The 16,205-nt window shown below is 42.5% G+C and overlaps 1 protein-coding gene across 2 annotated transcripts in view; it reads right to left on the bottom strand.

The window, feature by feature from the left end:
- CFAP54 (cilia and flagella associated protein 54) overlaps positions 1 to 16,205 on the bottom strand; it is a 281,143-nt gene that overhangs the window by 127,169 nt on the left and 137,769 nt on the right. For both annotated transcript variants that reach the window (XM_059082492.2, XM_059082493.2), the window contains exons 39-40: positions 12,623 to 12,731; positions 717 to 869 (exon numbers count right to left, since the gene is read on the bottom strand). In XM_059082492.2, coding sequence (XP_058938475.1) covers positions 717 to 869; positions 12,623 to 12,731 — 262 coding nt within the window. The remainder of the gene's footprint in view (positions 1 to 716; positions 870 to 12,622; positions 12,732 to 16,205) is intronic.

Genomic DNA, 16,205 nt, shown 5'->3' with positions numbered 1-16,205 from the left:
CTGTATAAGATCAGAGAACACACAGGAAAAAAAAAAAAAAGGAAAAATATTCTAGGGGAAGTAGTCAAAAACCTCAGAGACAGAGAAGCTAAAATGGATTTAGGTCTACAGCCCAAGGACTGGGGATAAACTGCTGAGAATATCTTAGTACCAGGTGAAATTCAGATTGAGGTGGTGTAAACCATTCCTAGGAATTGTATTTGCTTTTTTTATTCATGCCCTTAACCACTTTTAATGTACATCATAATTGAGAGAAGTTTAAACATGATGTGGAGGGCCAACTGAATGTAATGTGTGTCTGTGGACAATACAACCAAAAACTGTGGGTACATAGCATAGTAAGTGCTTTTTGCGGGGAGAAGGGGCAGCAACAAGAATGAATATATATTGATACATACATACATACAAACATACATACAGACATACAGACAAGAAGAAGAAAGTGAAAGGCAGCAGGGAGTGGGCATGGAAGTGGGGGAAGGAGGAACCTACGGCAGAACACAGTAGACCCACGGGGTGGTACCCTGGGTAAATAAAGAGGAAGGGATGTAGAGCAAGTACAGTCAACCCTCCATTTCTGGGGATGCAGAACCATGGATACGGGGGGCAGCGGAGGGGAGCTGACTATAAGAGATGTGTACATCCACGGATTTTGGTATCCACAGGGGGTCCTAGAACCAATTCCCCACAGATGCCTAGGAACGACTGTATTTTACCTTGTGTCTGGGCAAGAAATAATGAAAGCAACTTTCTGCTGTGTCGGATTGATCTGTTGTGATATTTGGATTTTTCCAAGGTCTCTCTAAAACATCTCAAAGTGTCTGTCACGTCCACGGGTACACAGAGGAGCTCTTTGGCTTTGCTGTATTCTGAAAGGAAAGGGAAGAGTCACGTGAGGGATGAAATGTTGCAGCAAGCCAACAAGCAGCAAAAGACTTTCTAATTCAGAGAATTTCTTGGGCCCAAACGAAAGCTGCTAAATTCAAAGCCCCCAGGTCTGCAGCAGTCGTTTCAACGTTCAGATCAAAATTTTGGGGGGGGGGGTATATTTGACAGTTCTTTAAAAAAAAAAAAAAAAACTTAGAAAACTTTTGATTTGTATGAAATGCAAATAACTTTAGATCTTGCCAATTTTCCTAATGAAGCCTCCTACTTTTTCTTTTGCTGATCATAAAAGATGAAATAATCTACTCCTTTTCAGCAGCCTCTTCAAAGCCAAGGTGCCTTGGGAAGGAGACGAAAGGAGGAAACAAAGAAGCTTGGAGATGGGCAACTGCTCCCTTGAGAGAAGGAAAAGACAGCTTTCTAATACTGGAGGATGCAGAGGAAAGGAAGATGAGGCCACAAGCAGGTATGGAAATACAAAGCAGTCCTGCAAAGTGGCCAGAAGGGCCGATGTTGGCAGAGAGCTGCTGCGAGGTCCCTGGAGAGGAAGTGACAGTCCCATGAATTAGGCTGCAGACCGGCTGCATACACCATGAAGCAGGCTCACGGGAAAGAAGAAACACGGACTTCAGATGAATAACAAATAAATTTACCCCTTCAACAAGTTGAGCAGGTCGAATATCCCCTGTAAAATCTGAGGTCTTGAGAGTGCAGCAACTTGCTAGGGAACAGGGCTATAAGAGGTTAAGGGGCATGACCTCTGCCCTCAAGAAATTTACCATTTAGCTGAAGCAAAGAGGCATTCTAACACTGGAGTGTGAAAATCACATTGACAGAAAGTATCTGGTTACATGTGAAAATGAGGGAAAGATAGAAGAGAGAGATCAGTGTAAGCAGGAAAGGATGAGCAAAAAAGACTTCATGGGAGAGAAGATGTGCCAGCTGTGTCTTAGAGGATAGAGAAGATCAGGCAGAAAGAGGCAAGGCGTTTCAGACAGTTAGAATAAGAATAGCTGAAGTTGATTAAGTGTTTATACTATGCCAGTAACTATTCTAAATAATTACTGTGATAGTCTCACTGAATCCTAGCAACACCCATAAGAGGTATGTACTGCTATATCCTCATTTTACAGATGAGGAAAATCAGGCCTAGAGAAGTCTAGCAGCATCCCTTGGGTCACAGAACTAGTTTGTGCAAGGAGAGGGTGGTGATTCAGGGCACAAGGAGACGACACGGCCAGTCCTTTTGAACTGAGAAGGGTTTCCAGAGGCCTGAAGCCCTCGCTGAGTAAGTGGCCTTCATCCTCTTTAATGAGCAAGTCAAGAAATGGTTTTGAATAGGACCCCAGCAGAAAGAGATCAGTATTTCAGGAAGAGTTAGCCCACCGCTGTATGCACAGCAGCCTGCAATGGCAAGAGGGTGGTGGCTGGGAGGTTGTGAAGTTATAACACAGACATTGTATGATTTGAGCTTGACTGAGGTGGTAGCGGTGGAAACAAGGGAGGGACACAGGGAACATTCCAATGTTAGAAGCGACAGGAGACTGGTTCATTGGCTATGTGGCAAAGAAAAGAAAGGGGGGCTTCCCTGGTGGCACAGTGGTTGAGAATCTGCCTGCCGATGCAGGGGACACGGGTTCACGCCCCGGTCCGGGAAGATCCCACATGCCGCGGAGCGGCTGGGCCCGTAAGCCTGTGCGTCTGGAGCCTGTGCTCCACAATGGGAGAGGCCACAACAGTGAGAGGCCCGCGTACCACTAAAAAAAAAAAAAAAAAAGAAAAGAAAAGAAAGGGAGTGGGAATCACCTCTTCCCCATCTTTCAGGGCCAATGACCTTGCTTCCTACCTCAATGGGAATAAATGGGAGGAATCCAAAGGGATTTCCTGCAATCCCCTACCCTCAGACCCACCCAGCCCCCAGCACCTGTGCCCATCTACACTGCCAGGGCATCACTCCAGCAATTCTCCTCTCCCCTCCAAATCATCAGTTTTTCCCTCTGCTGAATCATTCTCAACAACGTTTTCCTTTTTTCTCCTATCTTAAAAAAAAAAAATTTCATGTTCATTGCAGCATTATTTACAATAACCAAGACATAGAAATAACTTAAGTGTCCATCGACAGATGAATGGAGAGAGAAAATGTGGTATGTACCCAATGGAATATTATTCAGCCATAAAAAAGAAGGAGATCCTGCCATTTGTAACAACATAGATGGGCCTTGAGGGCATGATGCTAAGAGAAATAAATTCAGACAGAGAAAGACAAACACTGTATGATCTCACTTATATGTGGAATCTAAAAAAAAAACCAAACTCATAGAAACAGAAGAGATTTGTGGTTGCCATAGGCTGGGGGTGGGGAGACGGGCAAAAATGGGTGAAGGGGGCCCAGAGGTACAAATGTCAATTACAAGATAAATAAGTTCTAAAGCTGTAAATGTATAGCATGGTAACTATATCTAAATTTCTAAAACAGAAAAAAAATTATTTTTTAAAAATAAAATACCTTTCTCTTGACCCTACTTTCCCCTCAAGACACCATCCTATTTCTCTGCTCCATTTTACAACAAAACTCCTCAAAAAGTTCTATTTTCACTGTTCCTCATTCTCTCTTGAACCTGCTTAGATCAGACTTTCCCCCATCATTTCACCCCAAGGATCTTCACGTGGCTACGTCTAATGTTCAATTTTCAGACTTTATCCCTCATAAATTTTCAACAGCATTTGACCCAGTTGCTAATTCCCTCCTCCTTGAAATACTTTCTTCCCTTGGCTTAAAGGTCCTTTTCCAACCTTACCGACACTCCTTCTTAATCCTCTTTGCTAATTCATCCTCATCTACCCAACCTCTTAATACTGGAAAAGCCCAGGTCTCAAGCCTTAGAACACGTCTCTTTTCTTAACTAACATTTGAGGCAGGCTGCGACCTGGGACCCTTTGCTGCAGTGCTTGCACCTGGACAAGCCTCTGCTCAAGCAACAGAACACAAAGGAACTATAAGGGACTAAAAATAACTGTGTGCACGCACAGTTGGGGCAAATCATGAACAATAAGATATACAAACTGTCACTTCTGAGGTGCCGGGAGCAAAAGCAGGGTACTGGGCATGATCCCTGCACACAGGACCACCAAGGGCGTGGGGAGACCACCCTAAGGGACCCTCCGGCCTTACCCACTGATCTGCCCTCACGCCCCATTTAAGGAACCAGCCCCCCTGCCAGTCGGGGAGCGAGCAAGGGAGCCTGTTAATTCTTCTTGCTTCCCCGTGCTGTAGCACGAGTCCCCGTAAAGACTTGCCTGAATTTCTCGTCCTGCCTCTTATCAACTTCTATTGATAAAAGAGGCCAAGAAGCCAGGTTGGTAGAACATTCACCCCCTTGATGACCTCTTCTAGTCTCATGGGTCTGAGTTTCCACATGCTGCTGGCTCCCAAATTTCTATCTCTGGCCCCCACTCTCCTGAAGTCCTGAGACTCATCTGTCCAATGGTCTCCTCCGCTGTGCGTTTAATAGACATCTCACACTTAACAGGTTCCCAGCTGATTTCTGAATCTTTCCTCCCTAAACCTACTCCTCCCATAGTCTTTCCCCATCTTACTAAGGGATGGTTCTACTTTTCCAGTTGCTCAGGCCAAAAGCTGAAATCGTCCTTGACTCTTCATGCCATCTCATGCCCCAAGTCAAATTCACAACAAATTCTGGAGGCTCCCTCTTCAGAAAACATCCAGAGTGCCACCATCGCTCACCAGCTCCACTCTTCACTCCCACTTCCACTGTGTTCCAAGACCTATCATCTTCTTTTGAATTACTGCAATCGCCGCCCCCAACCAGTCTCCCTGTTTCCACCCTTGCCACTCTCAACATAGCAACCAGAGGATGCCTTTTAAAATGTAAGCTCTCTCAGGACTTCCCTGGTGGCGCAGTGGTTTAGAATCCACCTGCCAATGCAGGGGACACGGGTTTGATCCCTGGTCCAGGAAGATCCCACATGCCATGGAGCAACTAAGCCCGTGAGCCACAACTACCGAGCCTGTGCACCTAGAGCCCATGCTCCACAACAAGAGAAGCCACCACAATGAGAAGCCCACGCACAACAATGAAGAGTAGCCCCCGCTCACCGCAACTAGAAAAAGCCTGCGCGCAGTAGCGAAGACCCAATGCAGGCAAAAATAAATACATAAATAAATAAATTAATTAATTTAAAAAAATAAAATGTAAGTTATTTCATGTCACGTCCCTGTCCAAGACCCTCCACTGGCTCCCTCATCACCTAGAGCAAACACCAAAGCCCTTGGAGTGACCTCTAAGGCCCAACATGAACAAGCTCCCCATCTCCTCACTATTCTCCCCCCCACTCCCTCCCACACCAGGCATGTTTCCACCTGAGGGTCTTGGCAACAGTGGTTCACTTTGATCTAGAACATTCTTCCCTCAGATTCTTCCCCCATGTCTTGATTTCTCAGCTCCTTAAGCTTATGGCTTAACAATTAACTTCTCAGTGAGGCCTTCTTTGATCACACTCTTTAAAATTGTGGCACCCATTATCTTCTGACATACTACGCGTTTTACTTGTTTACTGATTGTCTCTGGCCACTAGAATTCAAGTTCCATGAGGGCAGGAATTTTTGCCCATTTTGTCCACTGAATTCACCCCTGGCCTATAACCATACCTGTTATGTGGTATGTGCTCAATAAATATTTGTTACACAAATGAATGACAACAGTTTTCAAAGCTAAATGGCTGGGATAAACTTTATTAATAATCACTTCCATAGGCATTAATCACAATCAATCCTCACAGCACCTTACAACTAGCAGAGATAGATATCCCTTATACTTTACAAAGGAGGAAAGGTGAATTTGAGGGACATCCCCTTCTTTTAAACTCTTAACAAGAGATAAGAGAGAAAACCAGGGTTCAAGTCTGAAGCCTTTCCCAACTAGTTTCCCAAAGGGTATCAGATTTGGGGAACAGGAAGTGACACCAATTTGAGACCTGCTAATGTGGGCACAGAGACACTTTGAGAATAAGACAGGAATAAGCCTGGGGTCCTTGTAAGCCCAGGGAGATCCTGACGGAATTCACAACACAGGGTCACATTCAACTGGCCACAGAGATAAATCTTTCATTACCACCCTCACGTCTAGAAACCCTGGAGGCTCTATTCAAACCAAGAACACGGCTACATGGAGAGGAGCATCTGTTCCCCGAGCAAGTTCACTCTTGACACACTTCCCTGTCACACATTTAAGAGGATCAAATACGTAGGCCACAGTAGCTCTTTATTAACTCCCCGGTGATCTCGCTCTTCTCCTGCCAACTTCGCTCTTCTGTCCCCTCCATCCTGTCTCCACCATCTCCTGTCCTCTAAGCATGCACAGTCCTGCACCATCCCCGACAAGCCATGCCCCTACCCCTCCCACCCCAACCCTTATGCACAACACCCTGAAGACTATAGGTTTCTGCCCTGTTCCTCCGTTCTCTTGCCAGGATTCATGAGCCTGGCTTTCATTTTTTTCCTCCGTAGAGAGTGAGATTAGGGAAAGAATTTCAGCAAAGCAAAGGAAAAGGAGGAAGCTGGAAGCCCTCACATATTAATGTTTTGAGATAGTTACTTTCTCCAGGCCTTCATTTTACATATCTATTAAAACTGGGATGGTAATATTTACCTCCAAGGGTTACTGTTTTAACCTGTGTGTGAAGTGTCCACAGTGTCCAGCTGGTCATGGAGGAAGCATTCAACAGACGGATGCTCACATTATGACCGTCAGTCATATATTTAAAAAATATCCATTGAGCAAGTACCATTACTAGATGCCATGCTAGGCACGGAGGAGGTACAAGTGAACAAAACAGACACTCTACCTGCTCTCCCAGAGCTTACATTCTAGAATAAAATTCACGAAGGCACGCCAGTGATTGGGGGAGATAAGAGGGATGGGAGGAAGAGTAGATGTCTGCCATCTTTAAAATATGAGGTCTGAATAAAATCATCCTGCTACTTTTTATCAACTATCTGCTTATAAATCATTCCTCTTTGTTTTTTTCCTAAACTATCTTTTACTTTACTTTTTTTTTTCCTTCTTTCAAGCCTAGTACCCTTTTTCCTTATAGTCTAATTAGGGCTCTGTTGGGCGTTTTGGTGGCTGTCTACATGAGATAAATGATGCAAAGGAATAAGGAAGTACTAGCTTTGCAGGCCTCGTCCTGCCATCTTTGTCTCAAGGGGTTCCTCTCTGAAAACTTCCATGGATAATTCAAGAAGCTATTTTAAAGGCACTAATAGTCTCAACGGTTTGAAATAGGTAAGAATAAGAAGGAGGAGGAGAAAAAAGACTCCATTTACTACATCTCTCATTGTACCAGTGGAGATATTAAAATTGAAATGCCAATGACTCCAGAGAGATGGGTTCACCAAGGAAGGATCAGGGAGTGATACAAAATTTGGGCTGCTTTCTACACACTTGGTCACATCAATCTAAATGCCCAGAGGTACTAAAAAAACATGCCAGCCAAAGGGTTCAAAATTCCAACACACCTGATGACTGAATTACCCTATTAGAGAACTTAAATACCAATAAGGTCAAAACTCAAGAAAGAGATCCCAGACAGAATGCAAAAACAGCTACAATAAAAGGCACATCCATAGAGTTATCTCCCCTATGAAGCTTAACAAGCAGGCAAGTTACTCATCCATACAAAAAATCATCTGTAAGGTAAGGTATTCTCACTCCTCCAAATCCTACAGAGACTATACCAAATTACATATGCATTGTTAAATAGCTAGAGGGAGAATAGAATGCTGTTAAATAATGAGAACACCAAACATTCCTAGGCACTGGAGCATTACAATACCTGTTCTGAAGAATTAAATGTATCAAGCACTACCACCAAATGCTGTTATGCCAAAAGGGGATCTATGAGGTTCTAAAGCGGTGACCTGGTGTGGAAACTATCAGAAGTAGACTTGGTCTTTTTAAAAATTATTTTAAGAATTGCAAACATGTCCTGGTGATACACATATGACCCATCATGCTTATAAACATGTTAATGATCTAAATTCAATATACTGAAAAAAAATTCAGCATCCTAAAAATTTGCCTAATAAACCCAGAAGTCCAGGCCAGATTATGCTCCTAGTCACAGAGGTCCTAGAGTTTTATAAGGAGCTATAAGGTGTACGGCAAGATTTTAATGATAATTGCTCAATGTAAAACCTGCAGTTACTATGCAGGATCATCTAAAAATTGTGAAACTATCATAACGAGTCACAACAAAGTAGCTGTCTCCCCATAACTACTGAGACATAGCAATTTTTTCTTGAGTGCTATAAGTTTAGAAGAGAGTCTAACCTGAAAGGGGACAAATGATGAACAGACCTGATAGCTTAGTGGAGCCCTGATGGGTTAAGCAATCAGACGGACCAGGGTTTGAATCATGGTTCCAGTACTCACTGGTAACACTAAATTTTCTCATCTGTAATAATAAGCTTAATAATATCTACCTCCTAAGATGGTTAAAATTAAAGAAGGTAATAGTTATAAAGTACTTGGCTCAATCAATTATTACTGCCATTACAATAATTTTTAGATTTTATCTATTTGAATATTCCTGCTCTGTTCATTGCTCAAACTGGCTATACCCCCACCACCACTGAGAACCATTCCAAAGGACCACTGGAGCCTGATTCCGCCCCCGCCTGCCATCTTGCCTTTCCAAACGTAACTTGACAATAGGCAGGCAAAGGGCTTTTCTGACATATTGCGGCCATCATCGGTAAGCACCCGCGGGTCACACAGGTCTAGAGTTTTGCTACGTACGCTTCTCCTAGCCCTGAGATGCTAGTCATCATTTTGATAACAAGCACTTTCGACACATTTTCTCACATCTGTTGCCAGCTCTTTTTAGGATGGAGGGGATAGTATAAATCACATTCTGAGTTATGGATCCCAAACTGGGGAATCTCCAGAGGTTTGATGGACAAGGTGAAGAAAAGGAGAACACACCCAGGAAGAATCATGCTCTCTGATTGGAACTAGTCACACGTGACTGACCACAGGAAGTGATCCTCCCATTGTTCACTGAATATGAGAAGACAATTTATCAGTAAATTGTCATGAACAGTAAAATATCATGAACAGTAAAACCTACAAGTTCATGGTCATCAACCTTACTCAACTGGACCCTCTACACTGCTCTACAGCCCTTCTATCCTCCCTTTTCCTATTTTTCTCAGTGGCCAGTCAACCCTCTCACATCCCTCCTGAAATCTCCTACCCTATCAACCTTGGCTGTGCTCTCAACCCCCTGCTTCATTAAAAAAAAATCTCCAGTATCCAGTGAGGATGCCTTCAACTCCTACCATTACCATCTACAAATTTTCCTGCATTTGGGCCTGTTCTCTCCTTCCTTTCTGCCCTAGCAGAAGGGGTGTCCCACCCTCCCGGCTAAGGCTAAGTCCCCTATGTCCCATTCTCTTCCTTGTTTATCCTCAAGCTCCTTTCCCTATCAAATATCTTTTCCCCTGTCTCTGAGCTCTCCCCCTCTCCTGGCTCTTTTCATTTATTACAGAAATATGCTCCTTCTTTTCTACTAAAAACAAACACACAAACAAGACAAAACCCTCCTGAGCTGTCCTGAGCTCTACTTTTCCTTCTGGCTGCTCCTGTCCCCCTCCCTCTTCCTTGTCACTTTGAAGCTTCATGAAAGGCAACTCTCGTTTAATGACTGTGCAGGCACAGCTCACCACTACTGCACCCACCACTCAAAATACCTCCACTCCCCTCCCCACCATTTCTTTGAAGTGACTCCTGTCAAAGGCACAAAGTCATTCATTTGACAAGTAGATATTGAGTTCCTACTACGTGTCAGGCACTGATGAAGGCATTTGGATTATATGAATGAATGAACCAATGATCCCTCACTTCATGGAGCTTAATTTTATCAGGGGAGACAGACTAGTGATCAATAAATGCAACAAAAAACTGAATTAATACAGTGCGATAAGTGGTTATAAGTGCTCCAGGAAAAAAGAATACATTTATTAAAGTAAGGGGAATTGGAAGGAAGCAGGCAGGTTGCAGTTTCAAACAGAACAGTCAGGGTAAGCACCATTGAAAATTTGAGATGTGCACGAAGATTTTAAAGAGGTGAGGGATTTATCAGACAGGCATCTAGATGGGGGTAGAGTACTTCAGGAAGGAGAAACAGCTAGAGAGCAAGACCCTAAGGTGAGGACAGCAAAAACACCAGTGACAATGACCTCCCCAATACAACAGACAGTCTGTCTTATCTTATGTGACCTCTCTCTGACCGCTGACTCACACTTTCTCTCGCCTTGGCCTTGTTTGTACCACTCTCCTCTCCTGCACCTCCCACCTCTTGGGCCATGTCCCAATCTCTTTCAGATACTGCTCCTTCTCTGTTTGTTCCCATGACAGTCATTAGGGCTCTTCACATATTCTATCTCTTCATCCTTGAGGTACCATCACACTTCCCTCTCCTTTTGAAGTTAGATGTGGCCATGTGACTTTAGCCAATAAAATAGAAGTGACATGAGTCAACGTCAAGTATCAGCTTTAAGAGCCACCACCTGATTTATATATAAATCATGAACATAAAATTATAAAATATAAAAATATATATAAAATACATTCTTTTTCTTGCCTTGGAAAATGGGGACAATAACAAACTTACCTCATCAGACAGTTGTTAAGCTAACATTTACAAAGCACTTAATACTCACAAAGCACTAATACTCATAAAGTGCCTGATGTCCAATGCATAATAATTCTTTTATTGGGCTTGTTATAATAATGAAATAAGACAATCTACATAAAGCCCTTAGCACAAAGTTCATAGTACATGCAAATGGTCTTGTTTCAAAGGCTGTGCTCTGAACCATTTACTGTATACCTCCAGGTTTAGCTGCCCTAGAAGATAACATTAGTATTTTGTCTCCTGCCTCTAAAACAATCATGGAAGCCTGGGTCAAGATGGAAATTCCATCAGCCCATGATGAGGAGCTGCTCAACCTCACTGAATACAGTAGCATGAGCAAAAAATAGACTTTCCCTTGTGCTAAGGCAATGACATTTGGGGATTGTTCGTGACTGCTACATAGCCCAGCCCATTTTGACTGGCACAGCTTCCAAAGTGAGGCCATCCTCAGGTCCACACTCCACAGAACTCTCCCTGGGTGACCTCATACAAGCCCCTGATTTCAACCACTACCAATGTATTGGTGACTAAATTACAGATCTGCTGAGTGCCTCACTGGTACATCCAATCATATACTGGATCATTCTACTCAGCTATCATTCAGGTACCTTGAACTCAAGTATAGCGAAGAAATGTTTTCCTCTAAACTGCCCCTCCCTTCAGTGTTTTTTGTTGTTGCTGCTGTTTTTGTTTTTGTTTATAGAATGAAGATATCACATCCATTTTTTCTAAGACCCTTTTTTATCCAACTCCTGCCAACCTTTCTAACCTCAGCTTTTGCCTTTTACTTTTACATTAACCCCACTAACTTACATGGAGTCTCTCAAAAGCGATGCTAGCCATTAACTAGTATTGTTTATAGCAGCAGCAGCAGTAGTCATAACAGTATAGACCTTACTACTCTACACTATAATCTCTGGTTTATTTATCGGTCTCCTTCAATGAGCTGTAAATCGGATAACAAATCTTTACTCTCATTCATCTTTATATTCTCAGGACCTAGTACAGAACTTAACACATGGTAGATACTTAATAAATGTTTGCTGAATGACTGAACAGCTGTCTGACCTACTCAAGAAATGAATACATACATACATACATACCTACACACATACGTACCTAAAATCAAGATAAATGAATGAAGGAATCCTAACACTTCAAAGGGAAGACTTACATTTCTTTCCTAAGCCCAAAACATAGGAAAAGTACAATTGAGAAAAGGCTTTATTTCCATTTTCATCTCATCCTATTGCCTCATTCCTACAAGCTGCACCACCAGAACATTCCAAGAGGGCTTACCAGCTAAAACCAAAGGAGTCATGATGTTCCCAGTTCTTCTCTTGCACTCTCGTTAAAGACGTACAACTAAACCTTGGTAACACCAATAGAAGGACAATCTATATTGATTACAGAAATGGAAGTTATTACGGGCATCAAGATGGAACAGAGAAAATAGCAAAAGGTCAATTTAAAGAGTTCCCAAGTGAGATTAAAAACAGGGAAAGGGCTTCCCTGGTAGCACAGTAGGTGAGAGTCCACCTGCCGATGCAGAGGACACAGGTTCATGCCCCAGTCCGGGAAGGTCCCACATGCCGCAGAGCGGCTGGGCCCATGAGCCATGGCCGCTGAGCCTGCACATCCAGAGCCTGTGCTCCACAACGAGAGCGACCACAGCAGTGGGAGGTCCGCGTACAAAAAAAAAAAAAAAACAGGGAAAAACATGCAAAACAGTCTATTCCCATCTTTATTTTTTCCCATCAATTTCCTTTCTCCCTCTTTTTATCTCCCTTCTTTAACTAACAGATTAAACTAATAAAAACATGTGTTTCAATTCCCCTTAAGTGACATCTATAGCAACATAAGATGGTAAATATCAAATGGATTATTTTCAGTCAAATAAACCTGCAAAAGAAATTTTGCGAACACTTTAATTATGGAAGACTTGACATGCAGAACACAATAGCAAACCTTGTTTTGAAAAAAAGAGAAACAGTTTCAAGCTAAAATTGGTTCCAACCTGAATAGATAAGATTTTTAAGGAAATCTGCCTGGTGTCCTACAGTTGTCACTTCATTGGTTAGAAGATTAATCTTGAGCTGTTTCCCAATGAAATTTCGGCAGGTTATCTTAAAAAAGAAAGGAGAAAACAAATATCACTTAGGTATTTATAGCCAAAAACTTGGCTTACTTGAAATGTTCATCTTATTTTTCATTTTTAGAAGAGGAAAAAAAAGAGAGATGCTATAAATAAAAGCTCCAGAGTAGTATCCAATCATGAGAACTTTCTGGGGGAAAAAAGTGGCTATATAATTTTTCATATTTCTTTTGTATAGTACAGCTGGAAAAGCATTAGGCAAATTATGTAGAGCAATTAGAATATGATTTTTCTGATATTCTATAAATTCACTAGTCTAAATATATCTTCCATTATGTAAGTTGAAACATATTTAAAATAGAGGCTGCTTTTTCAATGGCAGATTTCCGCCCCCCCTACTCAAGATTAACACAATTTAAATTTCCCTGGTGAAGTTTTCCAGAGCTAACTTCCTCTGTAGTATTTGTTTAAACTATTTTTAACAGATACTTGAGTCCTAAAGTTGTAGAATATCTGAAAACAGGAAATTTTTAGACATAAGGTAATTCTTTTAAAAGTCCACCATCCTCTTGTCTCCATTTGTCCACTCCCACCACCATCCCCACTGAACTAACCTAATGCTCAAAATATAAACATCCTTGAACCCCAGTCTGATGTAGGTGTTGTTTCTTTATTGTCCCTTGTAGGTACTTCTACAATGAGATGTAAAGACAGTCTAAGAAAATGCAAATTCCTTCCCCCAGCCTAATAAGGCTCTACTTCACCTAGTCCTTCCCACCTCTCCAGCTTCATTTAAAAATCTTTATTGAACACCTATTATGTGCCAGGCACTGCTCCAAGCTCACAGATGATATAGCAGAGAACAAAATAAGCAAAAATTCCTATTGTTGTGGAACTTATTCTAGTGGAAATAGAGAGACAATAAACAAAATATAGAGTACATTATAAAATATACTAAGGAGTTATAAATGCTATAGAGAGAAATAGAGCAAACAACATGTAATTTTAAATAAGGTAATGAGGAAAGTCCTCACAGAGAATGTGATATTCAGCAAAGACTGGAAAAGGTGCAGGAAAAATCAATGTGGATATTTGGCGGGAGGCGGGCACAATTCCAAGCAGGGGAAGAGCAGATGCAAAGACCCTGGGGTAGGGTCTTCTTAAAGAACAGAAGAACACAGCAGCTGAAAGCTGCAGGGTAGTTAACAGAGACGAGTTACTGGTGATCACAGGGGGATGAGTTATGTGGGGCATTAAGCCCGTGATGAAGATGTTAACTTTAACACTGAATCAGATGGGAAACCACTACAGAGTTTAAAGCAGAGGAATGTCATGGTCTGACAGGTTTTTAAAAGGCTGTTCTATCTGCCATTAAGAATAGACTACAGGCTGGAGACAGGAGTTCAGCGAGGCTGGAAGCAAGGAAAAGAGTTAGGAAGTCATTGCATTAATCCAAGCAAACACAGCAGTAGCTTGGATGAGAGCAGCAGTGGTGGAGGCAGTGAGAAGTGGTCAGATTCTGAATCTATTTTGAAGGGAGAGGATTTGGTAACCAACCTGAAGTGGGGTGTAAAAGCAAGAGAAGAGTCAGGGATGCTCTCGAAGGTGTCCGGCCTGAGCAGCTAGGAGGATGAGGTTTGCATCAACTGAAGTGGGCAAGACGTGGCAGAACAGGTTTGTTTGACATGTACCAAATTCAAGAAGAGTCTTAAACATCTAAGAGATGATGCTGATAAGGCAATGTGATGGGTTTTTGATGAATCAGTTTAGTTAGGCTAAACTATGAGGATGATGGGAAGGGAAGCATCCATTGTGTAGCATACACACACTTCATCCCAGTTATTCAATCGAACACTAATCTAGGTGCTGCTGTGAGGGTATTTTTCAGATACTAATTAAAGTCCCTAATAAATTTTCTTTAAGCTAGGGAGATTATCGTAGGTGGGCCTGACCTAATCAGGTGAGTCCTTGACACGCTGGAAGTCTTCAGACTCCAAACTCCAAACAGCATCCAGGTCTACAGCTGCTCTCTCCCCACTGGATCCTCCCTCACTGACTGCCTATGGAGAACAGCTTCTGGCCACACCTGTAGGGTTCCTTCCTTTTCATGATCCCAACTGCCTACCCAATGGATTTTGGACTTGCTTAGTGAGCCCCCATGATCATATAAGCCAACTCCTTCTAACGAATCTTGATAAATAGATAGATAGATAGATCAACAGACAGACAGTTAATTCTAACTCGTTTTGCTTCTCTGACGGAACCCTGACTGATACAGGCAGTCAGATATGTCAACACAGAATTCAGGAGAAAGGTCTAGCCTGGAGATGTAATTTTGAGCCACAGATTGGATTAACTCTCCAAGGGAGAGTGTGCGGATAGAGAAGACCGGAGGACCAAGAACAGAGTGTGGGCTACACAGCAGCCTCTTCTCTGTCCCCTCCGCCTCCTCTGCTATGCATGCGGGCCTTCTTCCTGTACCACCTCAGGGCCTCTGCCCTTGTTCTTCCCTTGGGCTGGAATGCTCTTCCCCAGCGTATGGCCGGCCCCTTCCCACTAAATGTTTCCATCTCCGAGGGCCTTCCTGATCCCCTTGGCTCAACTTTCTACCCCCCACCTCAGCCTATCTCTATCCCACTGACCTATATCATTTTCCTCAGAGAATTTATGATGGTCGTAAAGCTTTTTATCTGTTTACATGCTTATTAACTGGCCCTACTTCCACCCCCTCTGACACTAAACTCCATAAAGCAAGAACTCAAACTGTATTCTCTCTACATAGACTATGCCAAGGCGATAAGGGACCTTTGTGAAAAGGAGAAAATGGAGTCCTCGCTGGGTGGCTGCAACCCGCCATATGGACTGGTGTGTGGGGCAGGGACTGAATCCAGGACCCCCGACATACGCCAGAAGCCCTCAGGCAGGACACACACTGGCATCTGAATGCAGTGGCTCTAATCTTAAGGAGTCAATACATATTTAATAAGTTAATAAATGCGAGAATTTACATATCTCTTCCCTCCCCCTACCTAACTTAAAGCTATACCATGACGTTCGCGGGCCTTAGGCACTTTTGCCTTCATGGGCCCACTGCTCCATCAAAAAATATTAAAAATTATATTGTATGACTCCTTTGGTATAAACATAAATAGATGAATTGTAAAAACTGAAACATTTTCTTTGACCTAAAAGTTACTTTTTTCTTCTTATTTTGAAAGAAATTAAAACATTTAGTGGCTCCTAAAAAGGTACAGTGGCTCTAGACACTGTTCCCGCTATGCTTAATGGGTAAATCAGCCCTGACCTGAATATAAGCTCCTGTGTACCAGGACTTTATTTTTGTTTTCCCTGCATCTGGAAAATACTGGCACCGAGCAACTCTCAACAATGTTTGCTGATTTGAATGATAAATGCCTAAGTGAAAATAGGAACATTTATCTGATTCCTAAATCTTGCTATTTACATGTGTACTAATAAGAAATCACCACTGCATGAATAATAGAGC

This window comes from Kogia breviceps, chromosome 12 (assembly GCF_026419965.1).
Source record: "Kogia breviceps isolate mKogBre1 chromosome 12, mKogBre1 haplotype 1, whole genome shotgun sequence".
NCBI classification, from domain to species: Eukaryota; Metazoa; Chordata; class Mammalia; order Artiodactyla; family Physeteridae; genus Kogia; species Kogia breviceps.
This window is presented reverse-complemented; position numbering and strand designations above follow the sequence as displayed.